We start from the raw sequence: 19,327 nt of genomic DNA, 5'->3' as shown, positions 1-19,327 counted from the left end.
CCACCCCCCTCCCACTCCAGCCAGGAACAGACACTGTCGTACCTGCACATTTCTCTAGTGGGAGCACCATCGGTCTGTTCCTCGGAAATGGGATGTGTGTAGTGCATGCAGCCTACTAGCTCAGTTCCACACTCCATCCTTACCCGGGAGTGGAATATCACACCTCTGGGTTGAGGTGCAATACCCCTGTAGCAGCCGAATCCTCAGGGTGCTACATTCCCCCCTGGTAAATCACAGCACGTCCTCGGGCTGTAAAATATAAACATCCAAAACATACAATTTTTTTTTTTCATAAACATAAACATAGAAAACATCATATATATATATCAGCAATAAACTTTTCATATAAATAACATTCTTGTTTCTGGTTCCTCCGGTCACGGTGCAACTTGTGACCGGGTAAGGTGCGACAGTCTCTCTTGGAATAAAACAGTTCCCTATAAAACCGGTAGGGGGCGCTTTAGGAAGCGCAACTATATACAAGGGGAATATGGCCGCTCTCAGTCCTCGGCCAGGTAATAGGGACACACGGGTTTCAGTTCAATCTGCTGGTCCCAACGGGGACTATATTTTAACTAGAACAGTTCTTATACCCTGACGGGTAACTATGTACAGTCTCTCTCTACCTTACTTCAACGACGGCGTCCTCCTGCTCCTTCTTTAGATTCTTCAGACCCGTCCGGGTCCTCTTGCTCCTCCTCACACCGCAGCTCCTCCTCCGTCAGGCGATGCACATGGAGGGCGTAGGGTCCTTTGGCACACTTGTGCCGGGTGAAGGTGACCTCGTCCCCTACGTACAGGTCACGACCTCTGTGTCCCTCCGGCAGATGGCTTTCTACGTCTCTGCGGGTGACAAAGACGTCGCCGGGGGTGTGATGATCCCTGATGAAACCCCAACCGTGCTGCAGTTGGAATTTAATTACAGTCCCGGTGGCACGGGGACCATGAGCTGCACGGGGTTTCCTCCTGGTCCGGCTCTTCTGCTCCGCGCTCCTTATCTGCATCTGCTGTTCCCGGACCCGCCTCTCTCTCCGCTCCCTCTCGAAGACCTCGAGCTGCTGCCGGCAGCACTCTGCACGCTCCGCTGCGGCCGCCCGAGTCTCCTGAGTGAACCCCATGAGGTCTTCTCCAGTGGGGTCCCACTCGAACTGTGCCTCCTCCAGCGGGGGCGAGGTCCTCCTTGCGGGCTTCGGAACCGGAATCAGGGGTTCATCTAGGGGTCTCTCTTTCCGGAGTCGGGGATGGTGAAACTCCGGTGGCCATATGAAGGGCTGCCCATCCGGGCACGTATGCTGGGCGAACAGGTCCTCACCCAGGTGCGGTACTTTAGGTGCTATGGGCGCTGTGGTGGTAGCGGCGCCCGGGTTGACCAGGCCTTGCGACCAGGCTTGGGGCACGCTAAAGGAAAAGGGCACCGTAAGAACGGCGGCGCCCGTGGTTACTCGGCCCTGCGACCAGGCCGGTGGCTCCGCGGAGGTAGGGGGCGCTGTTGGAATAGCGGCGCCCGGGGGTACTAGGCCTTGCGACCAGGCCGGTGGTATTTCCTGCTTGGCCACGCTCGAGGTCGAGGCGTGTGACGTCACAGGGGTCGCGGCCGCGGTTTCCGGTTGAGGCCTAGTCGGCGGCGGTGACGATGCAGCGACGGGCACGGCAGGGGGAACTTCGGGCTCTGCGACGGGGAGCTGGGGCAGGTACATGGTTTCACGGCTCGGGGTAGAGATGTCCCCTTTACCTGCCTCCGTCCGTTCAGCTCCCTTCTCGGCGCCGTCTCCTGCCTTCATTCCTCCTGCGCCATCCTCAGAGGCGGTCTGTCTCCTCGTCTCGGGCGGCGTGCTCCGCTGACGGGTTTCGGTCTGCTGGGCCATCTCTCGGCTCCACTCCGCCAACGTCTCTCGCTGCACCCGGGCCATCCTCCGTGCGAGGCCCTCCAACGCGGTCTGTGCACACTCCCTGTCTCGGGGGAGCTGTGCTAGGATCTCCAGCAGGCCTTCTGAAGTGGCGACCTGCAACAGGCTCCTGACCACTGGGTCGGTGCTGCCTGACTCTCCCTCCATCTCCGGGTAGGCTCTCTCTGGACTCTCTTCCAGACGTCTTGTCTCCGGGTGCGCTCTCTCTAGACTGCTCCAGGCTGCACCCATCTTCGTTCTCTTGTTCTGTCTCCGCCCACATTGAGGGTGGTCCCGGGGCAACTTCAGTTCCAGAGGCAGTTCTCTCACGCTGATGGACACTTCCAGCATCACAGTCTCTGTTGGTGGGCGCGGTTTCCGCTTTTGGCGCCATTCTTCGACCTGGCCCACGATGGGAGGTGGCCTTTTGCCACCCTCTGGCACGCCCATAATGGCGTCCGCTCTTACAAGGCGGGAAATCTTTGGAAATGGCGGGAATCGTCTCCCAGTGGCGGGAAACTCCATGGATGGCGGGAAAAGGCTGCAAATGGCGGACAACCGGCGGGAAACGACCTGTGATGGGGTCCGTTGGCGGGGACCCTCCGGAACCGGCAGGAGACTTCTTTTTGAGGTAACGGTGAACTTTTCTTCAGGCACGCAGTACCCGGTTGTTGCGGGCACGTTATCCTGCCGACTACGCCAAAGTTGACGCGCCCCCTGGGCCAGTGCTGTTAGGGGATTACCCGGAGCCGGATCAGATGGGGGTTGTAGTCTCCGAGTGGCTGTGACCCGGTCCGTGCCCAGGGTGTCAAGCTCAGAGTGTGGCAGTCCTACAGATGTTATTAGTTCTTTGTGTCGACTACGCCACCCGTTGATTTGCGGTCAAAAGGCCGCCGCTGCAGCAGGGTCCGCTGAGGCTGTTGGTATGTGCGCAGCTTTGGTAGTATAACCCCCAACGGGAGGGGTATAGCCTCAGGGGGTCAGCCGTGGAGGATGGTGGTTGTGAAGGTGCAGCAAAGAGACTCAGAGGCATAAAATGCAGTTCCAGGGTTTTACTTACTGGTGTTGCTCGGGTCACTGTGTACAGCAGTGACCACCCGAGCCGTGCTGCGTCCACCAGGTCCTGGACTCGGTCAACTCCCAGGCAACTCCGGAGTGTGGTCCTGAGCTCCTTTCTGACTCTCCCTTCTTCTGGCCGTTCCCACCAGGGATCCACCTAAGTCCGGCTCCCTCGGGCCTCTTGTTGGTCAAGCCTCCTCTGGGCTCCCTGACCCTATTCTTGGTCTGCCTTCCGGGTGGATTTAGTGGGTGGTCGTGGCAGATCCTGCCCACGACCTCCGGTTCCTGGCTAAGGTGTGCTGTAGCCTCTGCCAGCTTGGGATCCGGTACCCTTTTGCCGACCCTTCACCCTATTACCTCTCTTATGGGCTCTTGGGGTCCCCTCTTCCTGCGCCTCTGGGTCTCTCTTCCTTCTCCTCTGCTCTGCTTCTCAGGCTCTCAGACAGACTGACTGACCGACGTCTCACAGACTGACCGTGGCTGACTGACTGACTGACCCTGATCTCAGATGGTTCCCACCTTATATACTCCCTCTATGTGTGAGCTCAGGTGACCAGCACCCAATGAGCTCCTAGCTTTACCCAGGCTGCTCCCCCTATCTGCCCCTACACTACTGGGATGTTCCACCCCCCTCCCACTCCAGCCAGGAACAGACACTGTCGTACCTGCACATTTCTCTAGTGGGAGCACCATCGGTCTGTTCCTCGGAAATGGGATGTGTGTAGTGCATGCAGCCTACTAGTTCAGTTCCACACTCCATCCTTACCCGGGAGTGGAATATCACACCTCTGGGTTGAGGTGCAATACCCCTGTAGCAGCCGAATCCTCAGGGTGCTACATATTCACCCTCAAACGACTTTTCAAGGCATGCGTACATCTCACAAGATCCACATCTGATAGTATTGTCCATGGAGCACATACCAAATGGGGATAAACAGTACAGATAAAAGCTGAAAACAATTGAAAACTAGTAAAGAAAACACCAAACTATGCTCTTATGCTAAACTATGATATTGTGTTTAATTATGCACTTTTCTGAAGCCCCGCCCTTAAAATGCATCTCCCGCTTTGCGCAGTCTGACACTGATAATCTCCTGCTGATAAAATATTAATTGTATGGAAACAACAGCACACAGCCTAATAAGTGACACATCCTTGAACTCTGTATCTCAGCCCCTACCTCATTCTGTCCTCAGATTACATAGCAAAAACATCATCAATATATAAAGCCTGGAGAATCCCATTATTCCAGAGCAATGAATGTACTTTCCCAACAATCAGAGTCCTTCATTTGTGCATTTTCAACAATCTGGTGCCAAATGTGCCACTGAAGCATACCCAACCATTGACATAGGATCCTAGATTACGAGATTTTGAACATCTTCTCCCTCAAGCAGCGATTTCCCTTTATGAAGCAGAATTTTTAGTGTGTCAGTCCAAGGGTGAGAAACAACAATATCAGTGGGAAATGTTCAGATTGCTTGGGATCAATCTTAGCTTTACTATAGGATTTTGGATAGATACTGAAGTACAAACATAGGCGCATAATTCTCTAGGATAAATTCAAGACCTACTAATATGAAAAATGTCTTCTTTTTTAGTGACAGATAAACACCAGTTTAAATCGGAGCAGCTGCTGTATAGATTTCGTTATGATGATGGGACCTACTATCCAAGGAATGAAATGCAGGATGTGATATCCAAGGTACTTATTATTATTATTATTATTTATTATTATAGAGCCATTTATTCCATGGTAATGACTGTTATTGGTAAATATTAATATATGGCTGTAACCTGTTTCATTGTATTTAGGTAGTCATCATTCAGCTATATATATCTAGAGGTATAAAACATAAAAAATCAAAGCAGGACATTGTTAAGGACTGGGTGCAAACCTCCAGGCCCTGACTCTATGCCTTCAAATAATATTACAAGAAAATAGGGAGGTCTCCAGAAATACACCAAAAAATTAGGGTATTTTTAGTCACACACTCAGCTCTGATATAGGTGAATAAAGTTGCCTACTTTTTTGCACTATATTGATAGATAGATAGATCCAGCTGATTGAGTTTCCTCACTATTACAGGGATAAAGCTGTCAATCAGAGGTGGGAGTGTGGGACCAGTCGTCCACTCAGGAATATATGGACTCAGTGCTCACACAATACTGAGCCACAACTGGAACTCTTCAGCAATGATTTTATAACACATATATAAAGTATGAAGATAACCCAATGATAGACATTAAAGTATAAAAAAACAGCCAACATTAATGTAAGAGTAACTAACGAATGTGGTGTACCTCAAAGTTTGTGACTTTTATATAACTTGGTACATCACAACTTGAGATGTACACTTAAAAGGGAAGCAGGTTGGCAGCAGATACAATGAAAGCAGCAAAGAATTGAGTAAGTTCATTCATAAAGAATACTCAGAGCTTATAAGGTAAGATCTCGGGGCTATAGGATGTTATATCCAGCTTGGCACAACTCTGGCTAATTAAAGATAATGTGGGCTCTTCTGACATACTTGGCATTTTATCATTATCTACTTTAAATTATTATTTTACATATACTATACATTAGATTAAGCTTGGGAGTAAACTGGGTAACTACAATGTGTCCTAATCATTTATAGAGGGTCCAAGGAGCAATGTTTCTCCTTGTGGAAAATGCTAAGTCAGTGTAAGGAGACTTATAGGCCATGCGAAGCCCCTCTGGGAATATAAATATACACATACCCCCTTCAGAGAGTAAGAGGACTAGAACTCTAGAGTCACCTATTGCTAAAATTCAGTATTAACTAATCCTTTATAACAATACATAGTCCATCAGAGTTTACTTATCTCTGAAAGGGACTTTTCACTTTGGACAATCTTTTTTTATTAGAAGGGATCTAGGCGATCACATAGCGTGCATGCGACCTCCAGCTATTAGCAATAATCTCTTTGAAAAAGTGGGAAAAATAAAGTTCCAGTTGAAAGTGTATGTAACTCAAAGACTTGCCTGGTACTCCAGAATGAGGAATGGTTTCTGTGGTTGCGCTCCATTATGACTAATAGATGCGGGTCTGTTAATATTTATCTCCTTGGTGTGATACATGAAAATGGATTTTCTATACCAGAGACTACCTTAACCTCACAATTACATTGAGGAGTTGTCTGACCTTATGATATTGATGATCTATCCCTAGTATAGATCATCAATATTAGATTGGTGGGGGCCTGCAACCTGTCTACAGCTCTTAGGCCGGCTGGTAAACAGTGAGCTTAGACAGCACTTCTCTATATCATGTTTAGCGGCTGGTGACGAAAACGGCAGCTCAATTCCAATTCAATTAAATGGAAAATCCTAAGGCCGGACTGCTCCTTTAAGACGAAGGAATGTTTCCAGCGCGTCCCTAAACATGTACAATTCACCCCAGACAATGTCCTACAATACACTTACCACTGACCGTTTTATAGCTGTACTATGCATGCAAATCATGGCCCAGGTGTCAAATACTATATGGGGATATTATGCACACACCTGCTTTTCTGCTCTTCAGCATCTTTATGTTAAGAAGTTTCTGGGGGGATGATCTGATAACATCTGGTGTATTACTATCATTCTTAGAAAAACTGCAAGCGTAAGCAGGGGATATAGTTTTGGTCAGCCTGCCAGGAATATGATGTGCCTACCAAGGAGAACTCCTATAAATTTGTTTAGATTCATTTTATATTTTACGACCGACCTCCTTGAAACAGGTTTCTGCTAATTTTATACTGTTTTATTATATCTACTGACTTTACATATGATGTTGCTTAAAGCGTAACCGTCTCAGCGGTAGTAAAATAAGGGCAAAAGCAGATTTTACCTCAGAATTGAGAACTTTGATAACGACTGATCACTTCTGTCAGAGAAAGAAGCAGATTTCTCCGATAAGATTCACTACAAAGTTGCTTATTTTCATGTGTACAATTGATTTTTGAAATAAAAATTAAAACGGTGATTACTAAGTTGAGCGGACCCATGGATGTTCTGATTCAGCCGAACTTTAGTCCTAAGTTTGGTTTGGCTATAAGAACTTGGCCCAAACTTGACCCCAAATCCAAACCCCATAAAAGTCCATGACGACCCGAACTTTGGGGCTGTAAAATGGTCGTAGTAAGTGTTAGAGGGCTGCAAAAGGAAGCAAAATGGGGGTAAGAGCAGGTTAATTGCCATGACAACAAATGTGGATAGGGAAATTACTTAAAATAACATATAATAAAAAAATAATAATCTTGAACCAGGAGGCAGAGGTCCAAGTGGAGGAGTGGAGCAGTACCTTGCATGTGTAGTTTACTGTACTTAATAAATAAATGAAAAAAACAAACGTGGGGTACACCCTATTATTAATAACCAGCTAAGGCAAAGCAGATAGCTGGGGGCTGATATTAATAGGTTGGGAAGTTCCATTGATATTGGCCCCTTCCCAGCATAATAAGACCAACCTTCAGCTACCCCAGAAATGGTGCATCCATTAGATGCACCAATTCTGGAGCTTAGCCTCCGCTCTTCCTGATTGCCCTGGTGCGGTGGCAATCGGGGTAATAGTTTTAGGGGTTGATGTCACTTTTGTAATGTCAGCTGGCATCAAGCCCAGGAGTTAGTAATGGAGAGACATCTTTCAGACACCCCCATTACTAACCCCATATTTAAAAATAAAAAGACACACACAGGAAAAAAAAAGTTTATTTGAATAAAGACTCCCCCACTCATTCCCTGGTTTACCCATTTATTATTAAAAAAATAATCCCAGCAGCTCCGACTTAATCCATTGTGGTTCCCATGACGTCCAGCGATTCTCTACTGCAACCTGTGAGCGTCGTTCTGAGAATGACGCTCCATAGGTTACCCCCGGTCATGTCTCACGACCATAGGTAGCAGGAGAGAATCACTGCACATCGTGGGAACCACAATGGATTACTTCAGAGCTGCTGGGGTTATTTTTTAATAGTAAATGGGTAAACCAGGGAATGTGTGGGGGAGTTGGGGATGTTTTTTTTAGCAGCAGGGAACAATATTAAATTTAAAAAATAATCCTCATAAGTTAAATCGTCCGCTTCTCCAATCCTGCTGCTCCAGTGTTACCTGTAGTAGTATGGTAAACCTTTACATAGTTATGGGGCCAGTAATCAACTGAGGCGGTTTCATGACTGTACGTGGCAACAAAGGAAACTGAGCGGCAGGGACCACCTGCATTCTTTTTATTATATGCCATTTCTTACTGTTAGAATTTTTTTTTATTCAAGGATTAACCATGTATCAGACTCCAGTAAAGACAAAAAAACAATTTATGTATCCCGCTATCTTTTGGTTACAACGTATCCAGGTTAGAGAGTGCATACCCAGAAATAATTGGTGGTATGATTAATGTTATGCAGTACAAGATGCAATTGAATGTACTTATGTCATACTTTCTGTTAAGGGGATGACAGGAGATATGCTTTTTCTCGCCATCATTGTATTAATATAACTGCGGTAAAGGAAAAGGCCATTAAACGTTTTTCACGTTAAAACAAATTGTCATCCTTTCTTTTCAGGGTGTTAGACTATACTGCCGACTGCACAGTCTGTTTACTCCAGTAATTAGGTAAAGTATTGGAAAATTTTCTATTTTTTTGTAATGTGATGTCATTAAATTCCATACAAGGTTTTTTTTATATAGTGTTTAATGGGGGAAAAAATCTTAATGTTCCAGCCTTATTTAGGTTATGGGTGCAACATTTTGTGCAGGTTCTCCTAACAATATAAAGACCACCCCATACCAGTCCACACCAAGGTAGCCTTATTCACTTACACTACATACTGACCAATAGACCATGGGTAGGCATAAAGAAGTGTGGTCCTATAGCAAGAGCACAATGGGCCTCTCCTGGTGCAGATTCATGACATCATGATATCCTCATTAGAAGACTCTTGGGTGCTTGTTGATCCTCCAATTTTTTGCAAAACTAAAGACTTTTGGCCGTTGAGTAATTTTGATAGTTGCAGGTTCATATTATGTATGGAGGAGAAGTGTAAGACAAACTGATTTGTTACCCTTTTCATTCATACGCCCCCATGGTAGGAGCCTCTATCTGTACTGAATGCTCCAGAATAAACTGAAGTGTTATGTTTCATATATATCAGTATTGGTGCATTTGTAGAAAAAAACTAAACTGTTTTAACTGTGCTAACCTGTGTTACTGAAAATCAAAACGGGGACAACGCTTTAGTGTGTTATAGAAAAGGGCAATAATTGACAACTCCTGGTAGCTCACAGGGCACTGAGTGTTTCTGTAAAGTAACAGTTATTGCAAGGAAGTAGTGTAGAGTCGGGGGGTGTCACAGGATAGCGTTTTTGGGGATAGCATTGATAGCGCCACTGTAGTGGTGAAAATATGAAGCTGATACAGTAAGATCTCATGGTAAAGCAAGAAGTCCTAGGCTCCCGTCCCATTATTCTACATCCAATAGGCAACACACTGCTACAGCTACTGCTGCAATGATGTCACTGCATTGTGCATTGTGCAGGGGAGAAAAAACTCTAGCTGTGAGATTAGATGCAACATATGTTCAGTAAATTCTGGTCACTGTGCAATATGCACAGTGACAGTGCTCTCCCTCGCCAGCTTTGATCAGAAGTAACGAGCCAGCAAGAGAGTGCACTGTCAGTGCACCTTGAAAGGAGAGAACAAGCAAGCTGAGAGCAGTGCCGCTCCAGCAAGTGATGTCACTTCCAGGGCAAGGCTAGTCTCTGCTTTTCCTGCATTCCAGGTATTCTTCATAGAATGCGCACTGACACTGTTCTCTCTTGCCAGCTCGTTACTTCTGATCAGAGCTGGAAAGTGAGCACATTGTCATTGTACATTCTGCACAGTGACAGAAATCTACTGAATATACATCGGAATGGACAGCCGACACATGCTCAGTAGAGCAGGGACTAGCTTAGCCCCTGAAACGGAGGCCACTGATGATGCTTTGTTTCAGGAAGGTGGCAGAAGCTGAGGGAGTGACCGCAGCCTATGCCCCTGATGACGACTCATTTGACTTTCCCAGCATGCGCTGGGATTCTCAAAAAAAAGAGTCATCAAAGAGGAAGTAGAAAAAAAAAAATAAAGCAATTAGATAGAGTATTGAGGGAATGGTAGTGACTTTTTAATTAAAGTATATTAGAAAAGAGATTAGATTATGACATTAAATAGATTTAGGATTAAAATACATTTGAGTTTCGGACCATCCCTTTAAGTCTAATGTGTATGGCCACCTTAATAAGAAAACAGAGAAAGCGATGTACCAAGTGACAGGCCATTTCCTAACTTTTAGATTACATTATACCAGTATGGTTTGTAGCTACTTTTAAGAACAACTGGGACATATCATTCTCGATAATCCAATGATGTACGAGATATAGCTAATTGGCATGGCCACTGGCTGGCTAAATATATGCCCAGGAATCATTTATTAAATATTGCCCTTGGCTCTTTGTCAGTGATAATGATGAGCTATACATAGAATAATGAGACAAAGAAATATCTGGAGCTTACTGTCTAAGCAAAGCCATAGCGAGTGGATTTTTCTGCACTTTGCTGATGATCTGTATAATTCATCGGAACTGTTCCAGACAATGGCACATCTATAAGAGCAGTTTGCTGTCTGCACAAATTTCCTACTAATTCACTTACAGAGCAGTCATTTTACTTTGACCTAAATCAAAATTCCTTATTTTTATTTTCAAGAAAATTAGCTCAAATACTAAACATCCGCCCTGTCCAAGCCTGCTTCTAATAATGTATAGAAATGCCATTTGCGGCATAGCTCAGTGCACAGCATTTACATATAAATGGGATTAAACAAATATATACAAATAGGAAAATCATTAACATAGCCCTCCATTGACTTGCATGGACATGAACAATCAGACATTACGATTTCCATTATATATTTACTTTTGTCAGCAATATCTAGAAAGTTATCTAATCACCATGGAAAACGTTAGCTGTAAATTGGTTACAATGTATATAAATTGTTATTACACACAAGACCTTTTTCCATTGAAATTTTTCCATGTCTGATACTATAAGGGTATGTTCAAACATTGTGTTTTTACTGCTTATTTCATGAAGCACAGACGATGCATAAAATTTACATTTTGAGCAAAATCGATGATATTTCTGAAATCTCAGGCACACGCTGCATGTATTTGGAGACTTGCTGCATTTTTACCAAGATGTCAATTCTTTCAGCGTTTTTGCAGCTCGTTTTACCCATTAAAAGAAATGAGTGAAAAGCACAAGTAAAAATGCACATAAAAACGTGATAACATATGCTTATTATACGCAGCGTTTTTTCGTGACACCAGTCTGGCTTTTGGTGCAGAAAAAAATGCTGCAAAAATGGCACACGTGAACATACACTAAATCTTATACCGTTTTTGTTTAATTAATATCATTATAAAAATATGCCTTTTCCAATAAGTGACAGTGTGGGAAAAGCATGGGCTAACTTACTGATAATTTACTGATTAACCCTCTGAGGTGTGTAAAACACTGAAGCTCCAGTTTATAGGGACTATCCACTTTGGAGAAAAGCCTTTTTGTGATATCAGTCCATCAACATAAGGCTGACCCGTAAGGTTGTCCCATTCTACAACTCCTGGGGATCATGTGTATTCATTTTTTAAAATGAGCAGTAATTGTTTAACTTCCCCATAACAGCATTGTAAAGCGCCCACTGAAATCAATAGACTGTCCATACATGTATGGTATCTTGTGCCTTGTCTTCCAAAGTGTGAGGCGCCATGTGTAGCTACTCTCATCTCATGAGCAAGCAAATCATTCATGGTCAATACCCAGTAATCTTATTTTATGTAAAATGCTACTCTGAGCAGGAAAGTAGAAGAAGAAAAAGTATGAAAAATTGTTCCTTAAGGAATTGCTTTGGCACCTAGTTAGCGGTTTTATACATTCAATTTAACTATTAAATGGATCAATTTTATACATTCAATATTAATGGGATTAGGTCATCAATATCAGATCATTGAGGGTCCAACACCCAGCACTCCACAGATCAGCTGTTTGCTGCTCTGGTGGTGGCAGGATGTCCACAGTGCAAGAACTGGAGCAGCACAGCTCTGTATACAGATCCTACTCTGTTTCAGTGCCCAAGACCTAAGGATAAGTCATTAAAGTCACTAGACTGGAAAACACTTTTAAACAAATTTTAACCATCTGTAAATGTACATGATTTAGCATCAAGAAGTTGTAGAAATGAAAGGTGCAAACAATAATATGATGCAACTGAAACATGACCGACTTTCATCATTGCAATATTCTACCTTATGGCACGAAATCTGCAGAAAAATAGACAGCCCTTCTTATAGAGTTAAATAAATACCCCGCTGCACCTATAACATGGCGGCAATGCAAACGCATACAAGACAATACAAACATTGAACACATGAATTTCATTTTTTGCTAAACACAAACATCAGTGGTTATTAGAGCACATTTTGATCAAAGTGTGTGAGCCCACCTGTGAGCCCTACCCCTTCTAAATGTGGCTATAGGCCTCCAAATGGATTTTGGGACTTTAAGTCCAGCTATATTTTGATCTAATAAAAAACAGACTTGTACAGATTAGTGAATAGAGTGCACAACCAAGATGGAGGAAACTAAACCCCCATATGCAGCACCATGTGCCATTTCTGACCTGTCTATAGTCGGCATTACAATTAAAAGGAAGCAAATGAATTAGAATATGTATAATTTGCATGAGTGCATAAAGTGCTGCAAATTAAAATATACGAAGGAGTAAAATGCACTTTCAGCAGTATAAATGGTCTTATATACCTACAGGGAAAGAATGAGCTGTCTGCTTGTCTTATGCACAAAGCAATAAGGATCTATTCTGCTTCTCTCCAAGCAGCAGTCTATTGCCAGACATTGTGTCAAGTCAGTGTAATGTCAAGCCAGACAAAAAATGTAATAACTCTATCCTTCATGTCCTAGTATTCCTGTAAGCACATTGCCTGCAAGCACATTGCCTCCAATTACGTATTATACAAATGGAGCAGTTTAGCAGTTCTGCTGGATGTAATCTTATGCTCTGCCGTGCCTGAATTGCCGAGCTTTCTGGAAATAATTTTCCCTTTTTTTCTCAAAAGAAATGGATAACAAAGACGGAGATCTTGTTTTGTTCTGTTAATATATTTTCTCATTCTTATGAGGCATCTGTGAACGACTTGAGATGAGCGGCGGTGCAGAAGCCTCACTGGTTGTTCACATTAGAAATGTAATAATTAATTTAGAGCTGAGTACACGTGACACGTCCTTGCTCTCCAGTTCCCGGACTGGTGTTGTCACATTATGAGGATCTAATGAACTGTGAAATAATAATGCCTTTGTAAAATATCTATACTCATAAGGAACCAAGTGTAAAAAGTAATTGCAGGCAGTGATTATTCATACATACAGAACGCAGTTTCCATGGAATATACAATTTGCTAACCTTAGCAGGATGAATGTAAAGTGACCATGTAATGAGAAGTGGCTTTCTTCAGACTCTTCGTCATCTCGTTTTCCAATAGCTAGTACTGTAGGTGCAATTGGGTTTGAAAAATGGCCTCCACTCTTTCACATGCTCTTGTTTGATAGATAGTATGCTAAACAGACGATTCACAATCACGTCTTTAAAAAGTAATTTCTCTTACCAACAAATCACTCCAAAGTGCTCACCACTAGGTGCTATATATCTGTCAATCTTGCTGTTCACTGCCTGTTGTCAGGTGTAATCCATCCTAGTAGCAGAGACACAGAGACTGATTTGTTCCAATGCTCCTTTTCTCCTGTCTGGAGAAAGGGAGCATTAGTACACAGCCAAAACCAAGAAAATTGGCACACAGCCATAACCAAAAGGTCCGCATTCAAAGCAGTAAAGCCATTAGCAGGAGGAATGCTTGCTGGGAAGTGGGGGAAAAGCAAGTTCTCAGTCACGGCTCTGATATAAGATGTTCCGGAGCTAAGGGCACTTTTCCTATCCCTAAAGCTAGGGATCCCTGCTCCCATGATTACTTTTGAAGATGAAGACGCCGGGGCCACGTGCTTTGCTGAGCTTCTAAATCAGCCCTTTTCTGTCCACACCCAGTGAAGTGGGGAGTTGTAGTGTATAAGAATACACAAACCAGACAAACAAGGAAAGACGTACAGGGATAAATAAAAAATACCAGTCATACAAATATGCACTCACAAACAACAGAGTGGAACACCGGGAAGTGAAGGAAGGAAAAAAAAATAGGAGAGGATGAGGATATGCACACAGACTAATCACCAAGCAACAGTCTTCAGAACAACACTCCAAGATGTCTCCACAACAACCGACAAAGAAATGCCACAGAACACCAGGATTGGCAAAGTCGCCACTGGCGCCCTGTGCTCTTCACAGATGAAAGCAGGTTCACACTGAGCACATGTGGCAGACGTGACAGTCTGGAGACGCCGTGGAGCGCGATCTGCTGCCTGCAACAACCTTCATCATGACCGGTTTGGGAGTGGGTCAGTAATGGTGTGGGGTGGCATTTCTTTGGAGGGCCGCACAGCCCTCCATATGCTCGCCAGAGGTAGCCTGACTGCCATTAGGTACCGAGATGAGATCCTCAGACCCTTTGTGAGACCATATGCTGGTGCGGTTGGCCCTGGGTTCCTCCTAATGCAGGACAATGCCAGACCTCATATGGCTGGAGTGTGTCAGCAGTTCCTGCAAGATGAAGGCATTGAAGCTATGGACTGGCCCGTCCGTTCCCCAGACCTGAATCCGATTGAGCCCATCTGGGACATCATGTCTCGCTCCATCCACCAATGTCACGTTGCACCACAGACTGTCCAGGAGTTGGTGGATGCTTTATTCCATGTCTGGGAGGAGATCCCACAGGAGACCATCCGCAACCTCATCAGGAACATGCCCAGGCGTTGTAGGGAGGTCATTCAGGCACGTGGAGGCCACACACAATACTGAGCCTCATTTTGACTTGTTTTAAGGACATTACATTCAAGTTGAATCAGCCTGTAGTGTGTTTTTCCACTTTAATTTTGGGGGTGACTCCAAATCCAGGTGAGAGTCAGAAATCATGCTTGTTTGTAATTGATTAGTACAAATCGCAAAAGGTCAATATAGATACTTCCCAAGTTCACAATATTATACACACAAGCTCAAGCTGTATCGGCTCAGCTTTTAAGGAAGAGACATAAAACTATGACTAAAAATTTATTATTTATTACAAGTTTTAAAAACTACAATGACAAAAATTAAAAAGCAGAGACCTTCCGGTTCCATACATCAAATGATACATGAAGTATAATAAAGGACACAGCTCGGTCACAGACCTGAGTGAAGTAGCATAAATATACAGAGCCCCATGATTTACCTCATAAACCAAAATGGATATGTCAGCAAGGAGATCTCCAAGAAAGAAAAAGGAGAGTGACTCTTGCTAAAGTGCCCAAATGAATCTAATTATCCCCCAAATACATATGTAAAGTGCAAGTGCATATATGGAGGAATCTCTGTATTATATAGGGACAATAAGGTGCAATGTAGTAAACAAAGGGTTAATAAGGGCTGTGCATAAATACTTATAATAAATGCATATAATTAATATAGAAACAATAATGGAAGTGTTATACATATTAGTGCACACAAGTGTCTGTACAGGCCAGGGACTCATGACGAATAGTACTCCTGTTCCCCAGCCACACACCATGATATGCAATTTTGTTATAAGGACCAGATGTAAGTTCACATTAATATGAATATCGATAAATATACATACACATTATTCAGACTAGATTAGATATAAATATTGTTGTGGATAGTAATCTGAATCTTCACAAGGTGTCAATAAATATTCCATGTAAAGAAAAAAAAAAAGACAAAAGGTTGCACTCACCGTCCTTTATTGCATTGCAGCTAAAAACATGCAGTCAGGGGAACGAAGTGGATCAAAGTTGGACAACTTTCTCTCCTGAGAATTCAGTAACTGATTTACATTAGTCTTCAGATGTAAAAAAAAGTTGCCGTCTTATAAAAAGATCCTAACATTAGGAAATTTCAGTCATACAGAAAGACTACTATAAATGTCTCAGTTAGCAGAAAATCAAAATATGTTGTAGAAATATATTATTTTAATTCGAATATCGAAATTGTTTTGCCTTTATCTATATTTTTTTTTGCCTAATCTGTTTTTATTACTTTTCAGGGATAAAGACTATCATCTTAGAACATACAAGTCAGTGGTTATGGCAAACAAGCTAATAGACTGGCTTATTGCACAGGTATGAAAAGAATTTCTAGCCAACAATGAATATTTTGCGTCCAGTGTACTAAGAGCTGTAGCTAGGCTTTCTTCATATGGGCAAAGGCTCAGTTCACTGCCTTAACCAGTAGCCCAGCTTCTAAAAGTGGTTAGTTGGCGCTACTACAGGCACTTGATTCTCGAGACACGTGCTCTGGTTGCTCTACCACAGCTGTGCCCTGCTGTATACTCCAAATATGAAAAAAACGCCAACATATTGACTTTCAGTATTACATGATTGCCCAGTCAATCTTTCATCAACTAAGTCATTTCTTTTTTTCATTGTGACAGTATCTATCTATTCTATTCCATCACATATCTATCAATTATCTATCTATCTATCTATCTATCTATCTATCTATCTATCTACAGTAGTGGCCAAAAGTATTGGCACCCCTGCAATTCTGTCAGATAATACTCAGTTTCTTCCTGAAAATGATTGCAATCACAAATTCTTTGGTATTATTATCTTCATTTAATTTGCTTGCAAGGAAAAAACACAAAAGAGAATGAAGCAAAAATCAAATCATTGATCATTTCACACAAAACTCCAAAAATGGGCCAGACAAAAGTATTGGCACCCTCAGCCTAATACTTGGTTGCACAACCTTTAGCCAAAATAACTGCGAACAACCGCTTCCGGTAACCATCAATGAGTTTCTTACAATGCTCTGCTGGAATTGTAGACCATTCTTCTTTGGCAAACAGCTCCAGGTCCCTGATATTTGAAGGGTGCCTTCTCCAAACTGCCATTTTGAGATCTCTCCCCAGGTGTTCTATGGGATTCAGGTCTGGACTCATTGCTGGCCACCTTAGAAGTCTCCAGTGCTTTCTCTCAAACCATTTTATAGTGCTTTTGGAAGTGTGTTTTGGGTCATTGTCCTGCTGAAAGACCCATGACCTCTGAGGGAAACCCAGCTTTCTCACACTGGGCCCTACATTATGCTGCAAAATTTGTTGGTAGTCTTCAGACTTCATAATGCCATGCACACGGTCAAGCAGTCCAGTGCCAGAGGCAGAGAAGCAACCCCAAAACATCAAGGAACCTCCGCCATGTTTGACTGTAGGGACCGTGTTCTTTTCTTTGAATGCCTCTTTTTTTTTCCTGTACACTCTATGTTGATGCTTTTTCCCAAAAAGCTCTACTTTTGTCTCATCTGACCAGAGAACATTCTTCCAAAACGTTTTAGGCTTTCTCAGGTAAGTTTTGGCAAACTCCAGCCTGGCTTTTTTATGTCTCGGGGTAAGAAGTGGGGTCTTCCTGGGTATCTTACCATACAGTCCCTTTTCATTCAGACGCCGATGGATAGTACAGGTTGACACTGTTGTACCCTCGGACTGCAGGGCAGCTTGAACTTGTTTGGATGTTAGTCGAGGTTCTTTATCCACCATCCGCACAATCTTGCGTTGAAATCTCTCGTCAATTTTTCTTTTCCGTCCACATCTAGGGAGGCTAGCCACAGTGCCATGGGCTTTAAACTTCTTGATGACACTGCGCATGGAAGACACAGAAACATTCAGGTCTTTGGAGATCGACTTGTAGCCTTGAGATTGCTCATGCTTCCTCACAATTTGGTTTCTCAAGTCCTCAGACAGTTCTTTGGTCTTCTTTCTTTTCTCCATGCTCAATGTGGTACACAGGACAGAGGTTGAGTCAACTTTAATCCATGTTAACTAGCTGCAAGTGTGATTTAGTTATTGCCAACACCTGTTAGGTGCCACAGGTAAGTTACAGGTGCTGTTAATTACACGAATTAGAGAAGCATCACATGATTTTTCAAACAGTGCCAATACTTTTGTCCACCCCCTTTTTTAGGTTTGGTGTGGAATTATATCCAATTTGGCTTTAGGACAATTCTTTTTGTGTTTTTTCATTGAAGACAAATTAAATGAAGATAATAATACCAAAGAATTTGTGATTGCAATCATTTTCAGGAAGAAACTGAGTATTATCTGACAGAATTGCAGGGGTGCCAATACTTTTGGCCACCACTGTATCTATCTATTCTATCACATATCTATCTATCTATCTATCTATCTATCTATCTATCTATCTATCTATTCTATTCTATCACATATCTATCTATCTTTCTATCTATCTATCATGTGTCTGTATGTACAGCACCGAAAGCCATGCCATAATGGCTATAGAGTTAAAGTTAGCTGTGTACCCATTCAACAGAGGAGGCCCTAAGACAAAAAAGGGAAGATGGTTATTAACGTAATATTAATGTATAATTTTGATTTTGCTTTACAGCCTCCTCCCCTCCTCTTAATGCTTTCTTTGCATAGTACTACTGCTGACAATTGTTAAAATATTACTTTTCTTTACTATGACAGTTTCTTAGCTTATTATGAAGCTGAACTTGGACTTGTTATCAAAATTTCCGTTTTAGCCTTGCCCTTATAGGGGTACGATTTATACTTTGAGATTTTAATACCACTTCTGATCGATACCAGCTAGATCAAGGATTCAAAATATGTTCTGTCTAATACAGCATTAAACTTAGATGGTAATCCTGCATTTATACATTCAGTCCTTGAAGAGAACCTGACAACAGATACATGTTGCCCGAATCCAGTGGTGACAGATCTTCCCATTACTGATATAGGAGATGACAGTTGGTGCTTGTAAAATTCTATGGAAGCGGAGGAGGGATGAGATAGGGACAGGCACAGGTATTGTGCTGCAAGTTCTCCTGAAAAGTCAACTACAGTTGTACATAAAACTTAATGAGCACCAACTGTCATCTCCTATCTCAGTAATGGAAAACTTGTATTCACTACAGATAGATTTTACCTAAATTGAGAATTTTGAGAATGAATGATCAATCCAGGAGGAGAAAGAAGCAGATTTCTCTGATATGATATATTGCAACATTTGTTATTTTAATGTGTACTATTGATTTATAAAAAAAAAAGGGAAAACAAATAAAATGATGGCTACTCTTTAAAAAAGTCTCAACAAAATTTTTATTTCATAATCTGTCCTACTTATCCATGTAATGTAGTGTAATAAAATACTTA

General features: G+C 42.8%; 1 protein-coding gene across 1 annotated transcript in view; it reads left to right on the top strand.

The window, feature by feature from the left end:
• PREX2 (phosphatidylinositol-3,4,5-trisphosphate dependent Rac exchange factor 2) overlaps positions 1 to 19,327 on the top strand; it is a 538,104-nt gene that overhangs the window by 245,086 nt on the left and 273,691 nt on the right. Inside the window, exons 12-14 of the mRNA XM_073679425.1 lie at positions 4,547 to 4,650; positions 8,514 to 8,563; positions 16,205 to 16,280. Of these exons, the coding sequence (XP_073535526.1) occupies positions 4,547 to 4,650; positions 8,514 to 8,563; positions 16,205 to 16,280 (230 nt within the window). The remainder of the gene's footprint in view (positions 1 to 4,546; positions 4,651 to 8,513; positions 8,564 to 16,204; positions 16,281 to 19,327) is intronic.

This window comes from Phyllobates terribilis, unplaced genomic scaffold (assembly GCF_046119375.1).
Source record: "Phyllobates terribilis strain yellow unplaced genomic scaffold, ASM4611937v1 Scaffold_4__5_contigs__length_816908805, whole genome shotgun sequence".
NCBI classification, from domain to species: domain Eukaryota; kingdom Metazoa; phylum Chordata; class Amphibia; order Anura; family Dendrobatidae; genus Phyllobates; species Phyllobates terribilis.
The sequence above is the reverse complement of the archived record's forward strand: the minus strand, read 5'-3'. Positions and strand labels throughout refer to the sequence as shown.